The sequence below is a fragment of the Terrapene carolina genome, unplaced genomic scaffold (assembly GCF_002925995.2).
Source record: "Terrapene carolina triunguis isolate 2854851 unplaced genomic scaffold, T_m_triunguis-2.0 Scaffold194, whole genome shotgun sequence".
Lineage (NCBI taxonomy): Eukaryota > Metazoa > Chordata > Testudines > Emydidae > Terrapene > Terrapene triunguis.
In genome coordinates this window covers 547,662-563,190 of record NW_020664545.1, presented here as the reverse complement: position 1 = coordinate 563,190, position 15,529 = coordinate 547,662, and the positions used below count along the sequence as shown (strand labels likewise).

At 41.7% G+C, this 15,529-nt stretch overlaps 1 protein-coding gene across 1 annotated transcript in view; it reads left to right on the top strand.

Moving 5' to 3' along the window:
- The window catches only part of CPAMD8 (C3 and PZP like alpha-2-macroglobulin domain containing 8), a 93,086-nt gene that overhangs the window by 27,812 nt on the left and 49,745 nt on the right, over positions 1 to 15,529 (top strand). Inside the window, exons 18-22 of the mRNA XM_024194256.3 lie at positions 1,272 to 1,414; positions 2,756 to 2,818; positions 7,097 to 7,328; positions 8,045 to 8,198; positions 9,618 to 9,760. Of these exons, the coding sequence (XP_024050024.1) occupies positions 1,272 to 1,414; positions 2,756 to 2,818; positions 7,097 to 7,328; positions 8,045 to 8,198; positions 9,618 to 9,760 (735 nt within the window). The remainder of the gene's footprint in view (positions 1 to 1,271; positions 1,415 to 2,755; positions 2,819 to 7,096; positions 7,329 to 8,044; positions 8,199 to 9,617; positions 9,761 to 15,529) is intronic.

Genomic DNA, 15,529 nt, shown 5'->3' with positions numbered 1-15,529 from the left:
ATGTAGCTGCCTCAGGGCCAGCGCAACCCATTAGGCGACCTAGGCGGTCGCCTAGGGTGCTACAATTTGGGGGGCGGCAACCGCGGCGGTATTTCGGCGGCGGGACCTTCGCCCGCCTCTGTGGGGGACGGCATTTCGGGGCAGGACCTTCCACCGCCTAGGGCGGCAGAAAAGCTGGCGGCGCTCCTGACCTCCCTCCTCCAAATCCTGCTCCTTGCTCCCTGTGGTCATCCTAACTCTCTTGGCTTCCTGCTCCTTTTGTCTCCTTTGCACATCCTTGGTTTAATGTCTTTTGTTGTGCTATCCTTACCCTCAACAGTCTCCTGCCCTATCCACCAACACGTTTTCCCTTTCTTACTCACCAACTCATTTCTAATCCTTTCTTTACACCTGCTTCTGGAGGAATCCACTCTTGTTTTTCTTTCCCTGAACTGTTCTTTCTTGTCTTCCTCTCCTTTTTCCTCTCCAGGGTGTATGGTCTTGGGGTAGGGCCCATGTACGTGCTTGTAAATTGCTGTGTATGCTTATGGAGCTATATAAATTATTTTAAATAATAATCAGATCTAAAAGAGAACAAAGCATGTGTTCCCTTTGGTGCCTGGACACAGGAGCAGATGTATCTCAAGGTCACAGCCGCAGGGTCACATGCTGGTTATCTTAAAAATAAATGCACAAAAGTAAGTAGAGCTGAAAGACAATTTTCTCATCTCCTTTATGTTTTTTATTGTAAAACTATGTGGGCAGCTTCTATTCTGCCTGGTGTCCCTATTGGAACTGGGTTTGTGATAGCTGGGATGAGAGTCTCCGACTCCTGTTAACTAAAGGGGTGGGGTAGAGACAGAACAATTCGGGAGTTTTTAAACTCCTGCTATGACCAGTGATTAAACCTTCTAGAGCAGAAAGGAACTATAGATGTATGTATATCTCCTAATATGTGTATGTATATATATATAAAACCTAGCCATGTTTAATTTTTCACCTACAGTTACTTGAAAATTATACATACAACTCCTTCTGTTAGATATTTGTGAAATGCATTTTCCAAACATTCCCAGAACTCTCTGGGGAGTCTGCTTCCCTCCATGTCCATCCCCTCCCTCCTCCCAAAAAAGTTGCGAGCCATTTTTATTTTCCATAAACATTAAAAAAAAATTCAAATTAGTTTTCCTCTATAAATACTTTGGACAAGCTGATGCCATTTGGGAAAGTTCACCGTTGTGCATGCTGAATGTTTTTTTATTGTTGGGTTGTTGTTTTTTGTTGTTGTCTAGGAAACTGGTTTGGTTGTGATGACTGATTTAGTCAGTCTAAACCACAGACAGAATGGAGGCATGTATACAGATGAGGCCGTGCCAGCCTTTCAGCCTCACACTGGGACACTGGTAGCTACCATGCATTCTAAGATTGTACCCAGGTAACATTGTATAAGGTTTTGTGTGTGTTTGTAATTCACACTGAGTACAGTATTTCTCACAGCTCTGTTTTATCAGGAAACTCCTCAGGTTAGTCAAAGGGAGAGAAAATTGTGAGAGTGTCCAGAAAGAACTAACAGAACTAGGTAACTGGACAACATAGTGGTAGATGGACTTCAGCATAGACCCGTACAATGTAATGCACCTTGGAAAGACCTGTTAAACTCCTTGCACACACTGACTGGCTCTGCATTAATTGTCGCTTCTTAGGAAAGACAACTCAACATCATTCTGGACAGTGAGGACAGATAACAGCTCGGTATGCAGTGGGTAGTTAAAGCAAGCGAGATGCCAGACTGTATGAAGAAGGGATGAGGGAGTAATATGGAAAGTATTATAATGCTGTAAATTGACAGTATGTCCTCTTGGATGTTGCACTAAGTGCTGATCCCCCTCATATCAAAATAGCTTCAGGAGACTCAGAAAACATCCAGAGGATGATAATGGAAGCAGTTAGAGGCATCAGGGGAAGGAAGAAAGAAGGGGACTGTACAGTGCGAGGATGCAGAGACAAGGACTAGTCTATGTGGCAAGGGAACGGCTAGAGGAGATATGGGAGTGGAATATAAAATAGTAACTACTACAAAATAGGCCAGTTCGGGGAAGCCTGTCTGCCCCCTTTCCATAACCTAAGAAAAAGAGGATGATCGTTGACATTAAAAGATACATGTTATTTGTCTTCTTTCAGCCTCTTTGCCTGGGGATTGGGGTAATTGTACGAAAGAACTCACAATTTATTCTGAGCTAATGGTTTTATGTATTTTATTCTTATACCCAGAATGTTTTGATAGGTACATTGTTATATTTGAAAAGAAATAAATGTGTGTGTGTGTGTACACATAAATATCTATATGTATTTCCAAATATAACAATGTACCTATATATAATATATATGGAAGACCCAGATTCAATTCCCTGCTTCTCCACAGACTTCATGTGTAGCCTTGGGTATATCATTTATCCTCTCTGTTCCTCACTTCCCATCTGTGAAATGGGGATTCACAGGGGAATTGTGGGGATAAATACATTACAGATTGTGAAGCACTTTGAGATCTACTGATGAAAAGTGCTGTATAAAGAGAGAAGTATTATTTATTATTACTTATTATTTTAAATAATATCCTACTAGTGGACCCTTGGTTTGTCTAATTGTGGTGATTACCATGCTCCTGGGTCAAGCTATGAGCTGTATTCAAGTGATATCATTAATTTATTTATTCTTTTCTTGTAACCCTCTGTCTCATTAAAATAGTTTATTGCTGAGGATTTATTTCTTGTCTTAGAGCAGAGAAGAAAAAAAGAACATTCTTCCCTGAAACATGGATTTGGCACTGCCTCAATGTCAGGTATCTATGGGGAACTTTTCTGCTGGTATCCAGTGGTTTGTGCAGAATCCTGTGAAGATTTTAGTTCACCTGGAGAATAATGTCCCTACATGACAGTCTCTGCCTCACATAACCCTTTAAAACCAACTAAGTGCTGCAACCATATCCTCTGACTTTTACCAGTACTTTCATCAGAATCTATTCCCCAGATTAGAGGGATAGCTCAGTGGTTTGAGCATTGGCTTGCTAAACCCAGGGTTGTGAGTTCAGTCCTTGAGGGGACCACTTAGGGATCTGGGGCAAAAATCAGTACTTGGTCCTGCTAGTGAAGGCAGGGGGCTGGACTCGATGACCTTTCATGGTCCCTTCCAGTTCTAGGAGATAGGATATCTCCATTTAAAAAAAAAATCTATTCTTGAAGCTTATTCCCACACTTGCGGTCATAACTGTCTGCGACAGCAATGTCTTCCGCATAGCAACTCACCATGGTGTCATAAACAGAGGATTCTAACTGCAGAGAGGGAACAGCAACCACGGGCTGCCATGTACCTTACTAGCTTCTAGCTTTTGCTCACTCAGTGCCAGTGGCCAGACTGACTTGCAGATACACCTGGGATTTAATCACTATTGAAATCTACTAGTTAAACACATGACACTATTTGTTGGCTAATAACATCTCTGTGGATCATGCACGTAGGTTGTTCACTATAAAGTTGTGCTGCACTTGTCAAAATGTTGTCTGTGAGCCACTGGTGGCCTGCAGAACACTGTGCTGGTGATCTGCAGAGAGCTACTGGATCACATGGTAGTAGGTCTTTGTTTCAATTTATTAACCTGTGTTAAAATAAAGCTAAAAACACATTGAGTACTCCCCTAGTATTAATTCCTCATGTGAACAATTGCTGCAGTTGCCACGGGAATGTTATGCAAATGTGAATGCGAGGAGAGATGGTTTGCGTTATTGTTAATGGGGTGAGAGGTTTCCACGAGACAAGCTCTCTACTAGGATGTGGTCCATCCTATCAGGATGCTGGAGTAGTGTGAGACATCCTTCAAAATGTGGGCAGCACTGAGCATCTCTAAGGAGGAAATAAGTATTGACTATGAAGCCTAATTCAAGAAAATTCCTCTGCCCATTCACCGGGATGTGCAGGGTCACAGAAGGTCATTTTTCAAGGCTCCCATGGATTACTGTGACAAGAAGCCCAAATTGATGTTTTTTTAATTTTTGCTGCTTTCTGTGTGTGATGTGTTGAGATATCGCCTGGACAGCTATGTCTCTAAAGTCGTTGCTCAATACTGCTAAGCACTAGTGAGCGCTCGACATTGATTTGGCATGTCAACCTAACACTGCACAAAACCCCTCCTTTCACTTTCCATTTTGTGTAGGGGTATCCCCAAAATAATCTAAACTCATTGCCCAGTAAATTACAGCCTGTTTCTGGCACAACCAGTGCCACAAAAATTAATAAATAGATGACTAATCCCTCCCAGAGGCAGCAAAGCTTGGGATAGGAAATGTGAGGCAGATTTTCAAGGGCTTCTCCAAGTTTGCAAGTAAACTTCACTCCCAGTAAATGTTTATAAATTAAATTTGACAGGAATTTGCAGCAAGTGTATTCAAATCTGTTCAATTGAGCATGAAATATGCTTTGTAAAAATACACAAAGAATTCCAGAAGTGCCTGTTTGCCCCAGCCTGCTGAAGCCCAGTTAATTATAAGTGGGAGACTGTGGAATAAAAAGATGCAGATTGCATTTTCTCCCCCTCATTTCACTATAAATGACCGAGTCTAACATTGTCTGATTTCCACTCCCTTGAATATTAAGAATTTTTTCTTCTATCATTTATAATTAAAATATACACTTCTTAAAAAAGAAACAATGTCTAACGTCGACTTCCCAAACCGATTCTAAAAATTCCTAGAGCCTAGTTGAAGTGTCTAATGGCTGGAAATATGTGTATACCTTGGCCCCTCGCCCAGAAGAGTAAGTGCCCTCATGTGTGAAAATAATATGTTAATGCTGGTTATGGGCTGAAATCCCAGTGGAAAGAACATCAGCTGCAACAAATTGTCTGGTTAAAGAGACTGGAATGTTGCCAGCTCTGAAGCTGGGATGCACTTCCGCTGATTCTCCAGGGCTATGGTTTATGTTGCAGGTACCAACTTTCCAGCTCTTATTATGGTTGCAAACTTTTTATTAGATGTTAAGAAAATAATGTGCTTGAAAGAGGTTAAAATAATATGGAGCTGCTGAGCCAAGTGAATTTCCCAGGCTCTGAATAATAGGAAGGTCCCTGTGCTATTCTGTGTAACTTGATCTGGAGAGCTGTCTTCACAGGACAGGGCACTAGAGACTGGCTGACCATAGCCCACCGGATTACCAAGGACACACTGAGTCTAGGTTTTCTTGATCCATTTGTTTTGTGTTAATGTTTCCCTGTTGGGATTTCCATAGAGGCTCCATGTCTGCAAAATGCTGAGGGGATCTGGCAGCAGGTGAAGCTTCCTTCACTTCACACATTTGCAATTTTTAATTGATTGTTCAGCTCAGCGTTGTTCTTGTTTCTTTGGGTACCTAATTCTATTGTGAAATCTGGCAAATATGATCATATTATTTAACTCAGTTAACAGGCCAGTATTTTACTGGCACCATCAGTTAGGTTACCAGTTAAATATTTCTGATAACTAATGGATAGAAATAAATATTTACACAAATATTACTATATTAAAGAACTTAACTATCCAATCAGATAGCAGCTTCAATCAAGAGATAATCTCTCATTCCATTTTACAATATCTTTCTGGATTTGGCTGCTTTTTAAGACCTGCGTGGTCAATGCAACTTGTTTAAGTGTCTGCTTAAGAACTCAAAGAACTCTTCTGATTTAGGGCTTTTACTGGACCTTTGTTTTTCTCTCTCTCTTTCTTCAATGGCAATTGCATGACTGCAACAAATAGAAAAGTAACCTGAAATCTGTTTCTAGCTTTGGTCACTTGTGTAACACGCATTAGCTAATCCAGTTCCAGGCACTTCCCAATCCCATTAATTGCTGGTTCTTTTCTGAAATGAAATGTTTCTTTCTTTTGAAATAAAGGTAATTTTAAACACCCAAGTTAATGCAAAGCCCAATTTAACTTTTAATACTTGGAGTCATACAAACCAATACACAATACTCTGCCTCATTTCCTAACTGTGGTGTTAACACAGCATCATAACAAATTACTTAAAAGCTGTTTATAAGGAACATATTAAAATACATGCTTCATCAGTTTTAAAACTTGGCTAGCCCATGCAGAATAGGAGAGTGTTTAACTCTTTGTACTTAAGTCTCTTCTGGGATATCCCCAGTGAATCAGCAGGTATCATGTTGTGAGAAGGCAGCATGATATGCGGAGGAGGCCACCTGTGCTTATTCTGGGGTCTCTCTCACTCTTTCTCCTAGTAACATGCCAGCTGAGATGTAGGTTCTTCTCAAAAGGTGCTAGAACTAGCAGCATGTGCATCAGGCTCTGGGAAGGAAATAAGAACTCTAGAGAGAGCCTCCTTCGGTGTGTACTTGTAATGGCACCAATCATCCTGCTAACTGAGCCATGAAATAGCTTTTGTTCTTGCTTTAGAAGAAACTGTCTGTCCGTCCTTTCAGTCATGGCCAAAGCTCCTTTGTGGGAGAAAGGGAGTGAATGCTGCAGGATGATATTGAATCCTGATTTTAACAAAGCATGAAGAATGTTAGATGGCAGAATACTGGGACAGACGCACTGTGATATACTCGGACACAGTTCCCGATGTGGTACTGTACATAGCAAATATAACAGGTTCCAACAAAGACTACTTTTATTTCACTATTTGTTGGATAAACCAATTTACTCCTTCTCTTTCTTTCTTAATACAGACCTTGGCCTCTAAGGAAAGTGATTCTATTGCCAGGGAGCAAATGCCTGTAAAGCTTTTAATCCAGGAAGGATTTAGAAATTAGATGCCATGTTACCAACTGTACTGCATATTAGCGAGTAACTGCTCACCTGCTCCATGCACATACAGCTCATGGTTACAGCAGAGGTCCCAAAAGAGCTGACCTCTAGCAAGAGGAGAATCCAGCTTTGCAGCCTTTGATCTCCTGGTGTACAAAGCGTAGCTGAAAGCCCTGACACTCCTGAGTCATATATTATACTATATTATGAGCTTGGATTGGGAGGGAATTCCCCAAAGTGTTTAGCTCTGTGAGCTTGAGCCGTGTTCAAATGTATCTCATTGAGCTGGACAGCCCAAGTTATTCCTTTATTCTTTTTGGCAGTGATGTATCAGGAGAAGCACAGCTGCATGTGGAAGTGCCTGACTCAATCACTACATGGATAACAGAGGCTGTGGGCCTGTCTGAGAAGAAAGGGCTGGGACTTGCCAAACAAACAGAACTGAAGACATTTAAACCTTTCTTCATCGATTTCACCCTGCCCTATCATGTCATCCGTGGGGAGCAGACCAAAATCCCGCTGACTGTCTACAATTACCTGGCTGTCTGCATAGAGGTAACAGCATCTTTTTTCTTTCTTTTTTTTTTTTTTTTTTTACTCATTACCAAGACACTGAATTTGGTTCTGTCATCAAGGATCATGTTCTAGGTATGATGATTGCAGATTCATGGTCAGTAAGGCATTTGGATGCCATGAAGATGAGTGCAATATACATACTGAGAGAGAAGAATGTATTAGTTTGTACTATTAGTGAAAGTAGCTGCTTTATTTTATTTACTTTTGACAAATGCAACATCCTGAATGGTCCTTGCAATATTTTAAAACCCAAATAGTGGAAAAGTCTTTGGTAGACTATCAGAAAATTCCCGTTGAAGCATGGGGAAGAGCTTGATTCTTAGTTAGAAAATTGCTTTAAGTAGTTTACCAGAGATGAGATGCCTGCTACAGATGGACATTTGAGAACCTCTCTTTCCTAAACATACTCTTTCTGACTCCAGTGCTCTTCTACAATCATAAGCCAGATATAGATGGTTAGATTTAGAAATGAACATACACAAGTAAAGTCAACATACATCCCTTTACATTTTATAGAGTCACTGCACTGAAGCTAAATCTGCTGTTTAAATCTCCTCTAAGAAATACATTTGATTAATGTGATATGTATGTTATGTGTTTGTTGAACATGCTGTGATATTTGGGTTTTGTGTCAGTTTCTGTCATTATTACTAGTCTGATTTGCATCAAATGCAATTAAATAATTGTTTTCACAGGTTCATGTGAAGATTTCAGTTCCAAAAGGCATAAAGTTTGTTGGACATCCTGGGAAACACCATCTGACAAGAAAGAAGTGTGTGGCCCCTGGAAAGGCCAAACCCACCTCTATAGTCCTGTCCTTCAGTGAGCTTGGACTAAGCAACATCACAGGTACTGTAGAGTTATAAACCCTTCTGTGCTGGAGTGCCTGATGGAATTTTGCAAAGCATTCCCCTTCTCCTCACTGCAGAAGATCCCCTCAGGTTCAGAGCTAGCTGAATCATTCACTGTGAATAATACTTCCTGCAGATTTAGCCCTTTTTTCCTATTTGTGAGCTGATCCCAATTTTCTACAAATGGATCCTACATTATCTGATGAGGTTCAACAAGGACAAGTGCAGAGTCCTGCACTTAGGACGGAAGAATCCCATGCACTGCTACAGACTAGGGACCAAATGGCTAGGCAGCAGTTCTGCAGAAAAGGACCTAGGGGTTACAGTGGACGAGAAGCTGGATACGAGTCGACAGTGTGCCCTTGTTGCCAAGAAGTCTAACGGCATTTTGGGCTGTATAAGTAGGGGCATTGCCAGCAGATCGAGGGATGTGATCATTCCCCTCTGTTCGGCATTAGTGAGGCCTCATCTGGAGTACTGTGTCCAGTTTTGGGCCCCACACTACAAGAAGGATGTGGAAAAATTGGAAAGAGTGCAGCGGAGAGCAACAAAAATAATTAGGGGGCTGGAGCACATGACTTATGAGGAGAGGCTGAGGGAACGGGGATTGTTTAGTCTGCAGAAGAGAAGAATGAGGGGGGATTTGATAGCTGCTTTCAACTACCTGAAATGGGGTTTCAAAGAGGATGGATCTAGACTGTTTTCAGTGGTACCAGATGACAGAACAAGGAGTAATGGTCTCAAGTTGCAGTGGGGGAGGTTTAGGTTGGATATTAGGAAAAACTTTTTCACTAGGAGGGTGGTGAAGCACTGGAATGGGTTACCTAGGAAGGTGGTGGAATCTCCTTCCTTAGAGGTTTTTAACGTCAGGCTTGACAAAGCCCTGGCTGGGATGATTTATTTGGGGATTGGTCCTGCTTTGAGCAGGGAGTTGGACTAGATGACCTCCTGAGGTCCCTTCCAACCCTGATATTCTATTCTATGATTCTATGATAAGGATTCACTGAGGAGTTTGTGTAAACAAACTTCTGGCAATTCCCTTTTACTTCACTCTTTGTTATTTGTGATGTGTGGTCACCTGTTGTGTTGCGTAGTTACTGATTGTATGACTAAAAATTTAAAATAGGAGACTAATAAATAATCCACAATCCTATACACCCATTCAGGCAAATAATCATTGGTGCAAAAATTCATTAATCTTAGAATTAGTAAAGACTTTCCCCAATACCCAGAGGTTGTCCAAATATTTATGGACTGAGAATAATATGACCCCACAACTAATAATGACTTTTATTTATAGAACACTTCTTGTGACCTCTACTCAGTTTAGAGCAATCCTGAATAGAGAAGTGTTTTAAGCTGTTGAAGATCCTGCTAAATTTAAATCTCTGCTTCCTCTTTTCTTTCTTTTACTTAGCAAAAGCATTTGCTTATGGCGGAACAAACTGCTGCCAGGATGGGATGCAGATCCTGAAGAATGGCAAGCACTCAGAGGACAATTACTTGGACAAAAGGACCCCAGTTGGGATAGACTATGTCCGTAGTAGTGTTATTATTGAGGTAAGAGGACATGATTCCATAACAATTCAGGAAAAAAACTAGGTGTCACTGGACAGTTCATTGAAACTTTTAGTTTAGTCAAAACTAAATGGATTATAAGGAACTTCAGGGCAAGGTGATTTAGCAAAGCCAGGTGTGACCGAGCCACACAACGACAGATGAGATGAATTTAAGACCTGTTTTTGAGTACCAATTGATCAAATTGTTCCTTCTGATGTGGATTATCTTGTATTTTTCTACTATTATTATTATATAACTGCAGTGCTGAGACCTTACAACTGAGAATGAGACCCCATTGTGCTGGGTGTAAGAGACAGACTCTGCCTCAAACATTTTACAACATAGAATATGGGAGAAAGGAAAGATTATTATCCACATTTTTAGAAGAGATTAAGTGACTTGCTCAATATCACACAGGGAGTTTATGGCAGATTTGCGCCCAGGCCTCCTGACTTCCAATCCAGTACTTTAACCACAAGGCTGTCCATTCTCTCCAGTCTGCACTAAATTAATCTATCACTCTGCTAACCTGTAGCCTAGTTTTTTTAGGTCATAGAATCATAGAACTGGAAGGGACCTCGAGAGGTCATCTAGTCCAGTCCCCTGCACTCTAAGTGTTTGCAGGACTAAGTATTATCTAGACCATCCCTGACAGGTGTTTGTCTAACCTGCTCTTAAAAATCTCCCATGATGGAGATTCCACAACCTCTCTAGGCAATTTATTCCAGTGCTTAACCACTCTGACAGTTAGGAAGTTTTTCCTAATATCCAACCTAAACTGTCCTTGCTACAATTTTAAGCCCATTGCTTCTTGTTCTGTCCTCAGAGGTTAAGAAGAACAATTTTTCTCCCTCCTCCTTGTAACAACCTTTTATGTGGTTGAAAACTGTTATGTCCCCTCTCAGTCTTCTCCTCTCCAGACTAAACAAACCCAATTTTTTCAATCTTCTCTCATAGGTCATGTTTTCTAGACCTTTAATTTTTTTTGTTGCTCTTTCTCCAATTTGTCCACATCTTTCCTGAAATGTAGCACCCAGTACTGGACACAATACTCCAGTTGAGACCTAATCAGCACGGAGTAGAGCGGAAGAATTACTTCTCGTATCTTGCTTACAATACTCCTGCTAATACATCCCAGAGTGATGTTTGCTATTTCTGCAAAGCGTTACACTGTTGACTCATATTTAGCTTGTGATCCACTATGATCCCCAGATTCCTTTCTGCAGTACTCCTTCCTAGGCCATTTCCCATTTTGTATGTGTGCAACTGATTGTTCCTTCCTAAATGGAGTACTTTGCATTTGTCCTTATTGAATTTAATCATATTTACTTCAGATCATTTCTCCAGTTTGTCCAGATCATTTTTAATTTTAATCCTATCTTCCAAAGCACTTGCAACTCCTCCCAGCTTGGTATTGTGCACAAACTTTATAAGTGTGCTCTCTATGCCATTATCTTAATCATTGATGAAGATTTTGAACAAAACCGGACCCAGAACCGATCCCTGTGGGACCCCACTCGTTATGCCTTTCCAGCATGACTTTGAACCACTGATACCTACTCTCTGGGAATGATTTTCCAACCAGTTATGCACCCACCTTATAGTAGCTCCCCCATCGAGGTTGTATTTCCCTAGTTTGTTTATGAGAAGGTCATGTGAGACAGTATCAAAAGCTTTACTAAAGTCAAGATATACCACATCTACCGTTTCCTCCCATCCACAAGGCTTGTTACCCTGTCAAAGAAAGCTATTGGGTTGGTTTGACATGATTTGTTCTTGACAAATCCATGCTGACTGTTTTTTATCACCTTATTATCTTCTAGGTGTTTGCAGATTGATTGCTTAATTATTTGCTCCATTATCTTTCCGGGTACAGAAGTTAAGCTGACTGGTCTGTAATTCCCTGGGTTGTCCTTATTTCCCTTTTTATAGATGGGCACTATATTTGCCCTTTTCCAGTCTTCTGGAATGTCTCCCATCTTCCATGACTTTTCAAAGATAATTGCTAATGTCTCCTCAGTCAGCTCCTTGAGTATTCTAGGATGCATTTCATCAGGCCCTGGTGATTTGAAGACATCTAACTTGTCTAAGTAATTTTTGACTTATTCTTTCCCTATTTTAGACTCTAATCCTACCTCATTTTCACTGGAATTCACTATTTTAGATGTCCCATCGCCACTGAAAACTGAAACAAAGAAGTCATTAAGCACCTCTGCCATTTCCACATTTTCTGTTATTGTCTTTCCCCCCTCATTGAGTAACGGGCCTACTCTGTCCTTGGTCTTCCTCTTGCTTCTAATGTATTTGTAGAATGTTTTCTTGTTTCCTTTTATGTCCCTAGCTAGTCTGATCTCCTTTTGTGCCTTGGCTTTTCTAATTTTGTCCCTATATACTTGTGTTAGTTGTTTATATTCATCCTTTGTAGTTGGACCGAGTTTCCACTTTTTGTAGGACTCTTTTTTGAATTTTAGATCATTGAAGATCTCCTGGTATTTTGAAGATCTCCCTTTATAGTTTCTCACAATCCTCTTTAATCTTTACTAATTTAAGTAATTGTGTGTCATCTGCAAAATTTTGCCACCTGGTTGTTCCCCTACTTTTCCAGATCATTAATGAATATGTAAAATAACACTCTTCTTTTCTTGGTAGTCCATCGAATACGATGATGACAAATCTGTGCAGATCATCAGTTATTGGTCTTATGGTGTGCTCTCTGGTGACTGTACAAGCCAATTCTAGAGGTGCACATTTTGCTGCAGATGGTGCATGGGAAGTTCGCGGTCAGTGGATTGTGTGCTGCTGATGCTCTGTGACGTCGTTGGCATGCCTCTTGTAGATGCTGGCAGTGGTCTTCCTCAAAGGTGATGCAGGTATTTCTGACTGTTGCACGCCACTGTGTTCTGTCGCTGGCGGCATCCTCAAGGTCCCTAGGTTTGATACTGCTGTAGTGCAGATTGGCTTTGATGGTGTCCTTGTAATGTTTCCGTGGACGACCTACATGCCGGATGCCTTGGGAGAGCTCACCATACAGAAGCTGGCGGGGGATTCTGTTGGCATCCATGCGGCTGACATGACCGGTCCAACGTAGCTGTGACTTCATGATCATCATTTCGATGCTTGTCATCTGGGCTCTCTCGAGGACCTCGAGATTGGGCACTTTGTCTTGCCAGTGGATCTTCATGATGTTGCGGAGGCAGCGCATGTGAAATGCTTCTTGCTGCTTGATGTGACGCCTATATAGTGTCCATGTTTCGCACCCGTACAAAAGAGATGAAAGAACAACAGCTCTGTACACAAGCAGTTTTGTTGACATCCGGATATTGTGGTGATTTAAAACTTTGACACGCAGACAGCCAAGTGCCTGGCTTGCTTTGGATATTCATGCACTGATCTCATTATCCAGTGATCCATCACTGGATATGACACTACCCAGATATTTAAAGTTCTCCACTACTTTCAGCTGAGTGCCGTCGATGGAGATACTCGGGACAGAAGCATTTGATCCAGGTGCAGGTTGATGGAGAACTTCTGTCTTTCCGAGGCTGATAGTCCGAAAAGTTGCGAGGCCTCAGCAAACTTGTTGACAATGTGCTGAAGATAATTTTCAGTGTGAGCCATGAGGGCACAGTCGTCAGCAAAGAGTGCCTCAAGAAGGAGTTTCTGCACTGTCTTAGTCTTTGCATTCAGGCGACGGAGGTCAAAAAGTGAACCATCATTCCGGTATTTCAAGTATATACCTCGGTCCAGATCTTTCAGTGCATGGTTAAGGACACGTGCAAAGAACAGGTTAAATAGGACAGGAGCGAGAACACATCCTTGTTTCACGCCGTTGGTGATGTTAAAGGGGGCTGATGTGGCTCCATCAGACAATACTTCGCCTGTCATGCTGTCATGAAAAATGCGTATAATCTGGACAAATTTTCTTGGGCAGCCAAGTCGTGTTAGAATGGTCCAAAGGGCTTCCCTGTTGACGGTATCTAACACCTTTGTCAGATCTATGAAGACAGCATACAGGTGCATGTTCTGTTCAATGCACTTCTCTTTTATTTGTCTGACAGCAAACACCATGTCGACTGTGCTCCGGCCAGGTCGAAAACCACATTGACTTTCAGGTAGATTTGCCTCGGAAATACTGGCTATTAGGCGGTTCAAGATGACACGGGCGATGATCTTCCCTCCAACAGAGAGGAGGGATATGCCTCTGTAGTTTCCACATTCTGCTTTGCTGCCTTTGTTCTTGAAAAGAGAGACAATAGTAGCATCGCGAAGGTCCTGTGGTATGTTTTCATCCTCTCAGATGTTGATGATCACGCTGTGGAACGCTGCTAGTGCTGCTGGACCTGCTGCTTTATACATCTCTGCTGGTATCCCATCTTTTCCAGGAGCTTTCCCTGAACTCATCTGGCTAACAGCTTTCTTAATCTCATCTATAGTGGGCGGAAAGTCAAGATCTGTCAGAGCAGGGTGTTGTGGAATTTCATTAAGGACATTATTATTCACGGTTGATGGTCTATTGAGAAGGTTACTAAAGTGTTCTCGCCATCTTTCTTTGATGCCTTCTTTATCTTTAATCAGCACTGTGTTGTCTAATGAGAGCAATGGGGTGGTCCTTGGTTTAAAGGGTCCATAGACAGTCTTAATAGCACTAAAGAACATCTTTAAGTTGTGAGTCTCAGCATAGTGCTCAATTTCTTTGTCTTTGCTCTCCCACCAGTCTTGTATCTGACGGAGGTCTTTCTGTGTTTTGCTCTGAAGGTACTTGAAATGGTCCCGTTTAGAGACTGAGGAGGGGTCATTCTGCCATTCGATAAAGGCTTTTCTCTTTACTTCCAATGCTGAGCATATTTCTTCTTGGTTCTCATCAAACCAATCCTGATGTGTTCTTTTCTTTGGTCCAAGAGATGTTATTGCTGTGTCAGTCACTATCTGCTTGAACTGGTACCACTTTTCGGTTACAGTACCGATCAGTTGACCGTGGGATGTCAGTTTGTCATTAAGACTCTTCTGGAATTTGTTGAAACATTGAGCATCCTTCAGTTTGGCTATATTGAAAGCAGATCGGACATGCTTAGGGCGTTTGTGCCGAGAAGGAACGATGTAGAGTTGAAGAGACGTCCTGACTAATCTGTGATCTGTCCAGCACTCTGCACCTCACATTACTCTGGTAATCAGTCTCGGATATCTCGCCTTCTAACAATGGCATAATCTATCAGATGCCACTGTTTGGACCTACGGTGCGTCCACGTCGTTTTGTATTTGTCCGCTTGTCAGAACAGAGTGTTGGTAATGGTCAGGTCATTTTCAGAACAAAGACTCAAAAGAAGTAATCCATTACTGTTCATTTTGCCTACACCATGTGGCCCGATTACTCCTTTCCAGTTCTCGCTGTCAGCCCCGACTCGGGCATTGAAATCTCCAAGTAGGAGTAGTTTATCTGTTACAGGTGTGGCCTTGATCAGTCTGTCGAGATCTTCATAGAATTGTTCCTTTGAGTTGTCAGAGCATGTTAAAGTGGGTGCATATGCACTGATGATGGTGACATGACGTTTGGCATTTAGTGGGAAGCGTAGCTTCAGCAATCTTTCATTGATACCCACTGGAAGGTCTGGGAGTTGATGCATCAATAAGATTTTTATTGCCAGACCAACTCCGTGTATTCTGTCCTCTGTCTCAGTCTTACCCTTCCAGAAGAAGGTGTAACCATCTCCTGGTTCACTCAAGAAACCTTCCCCAGGCAATCTTGTTTCACTTAATGCCGCTATATCGATG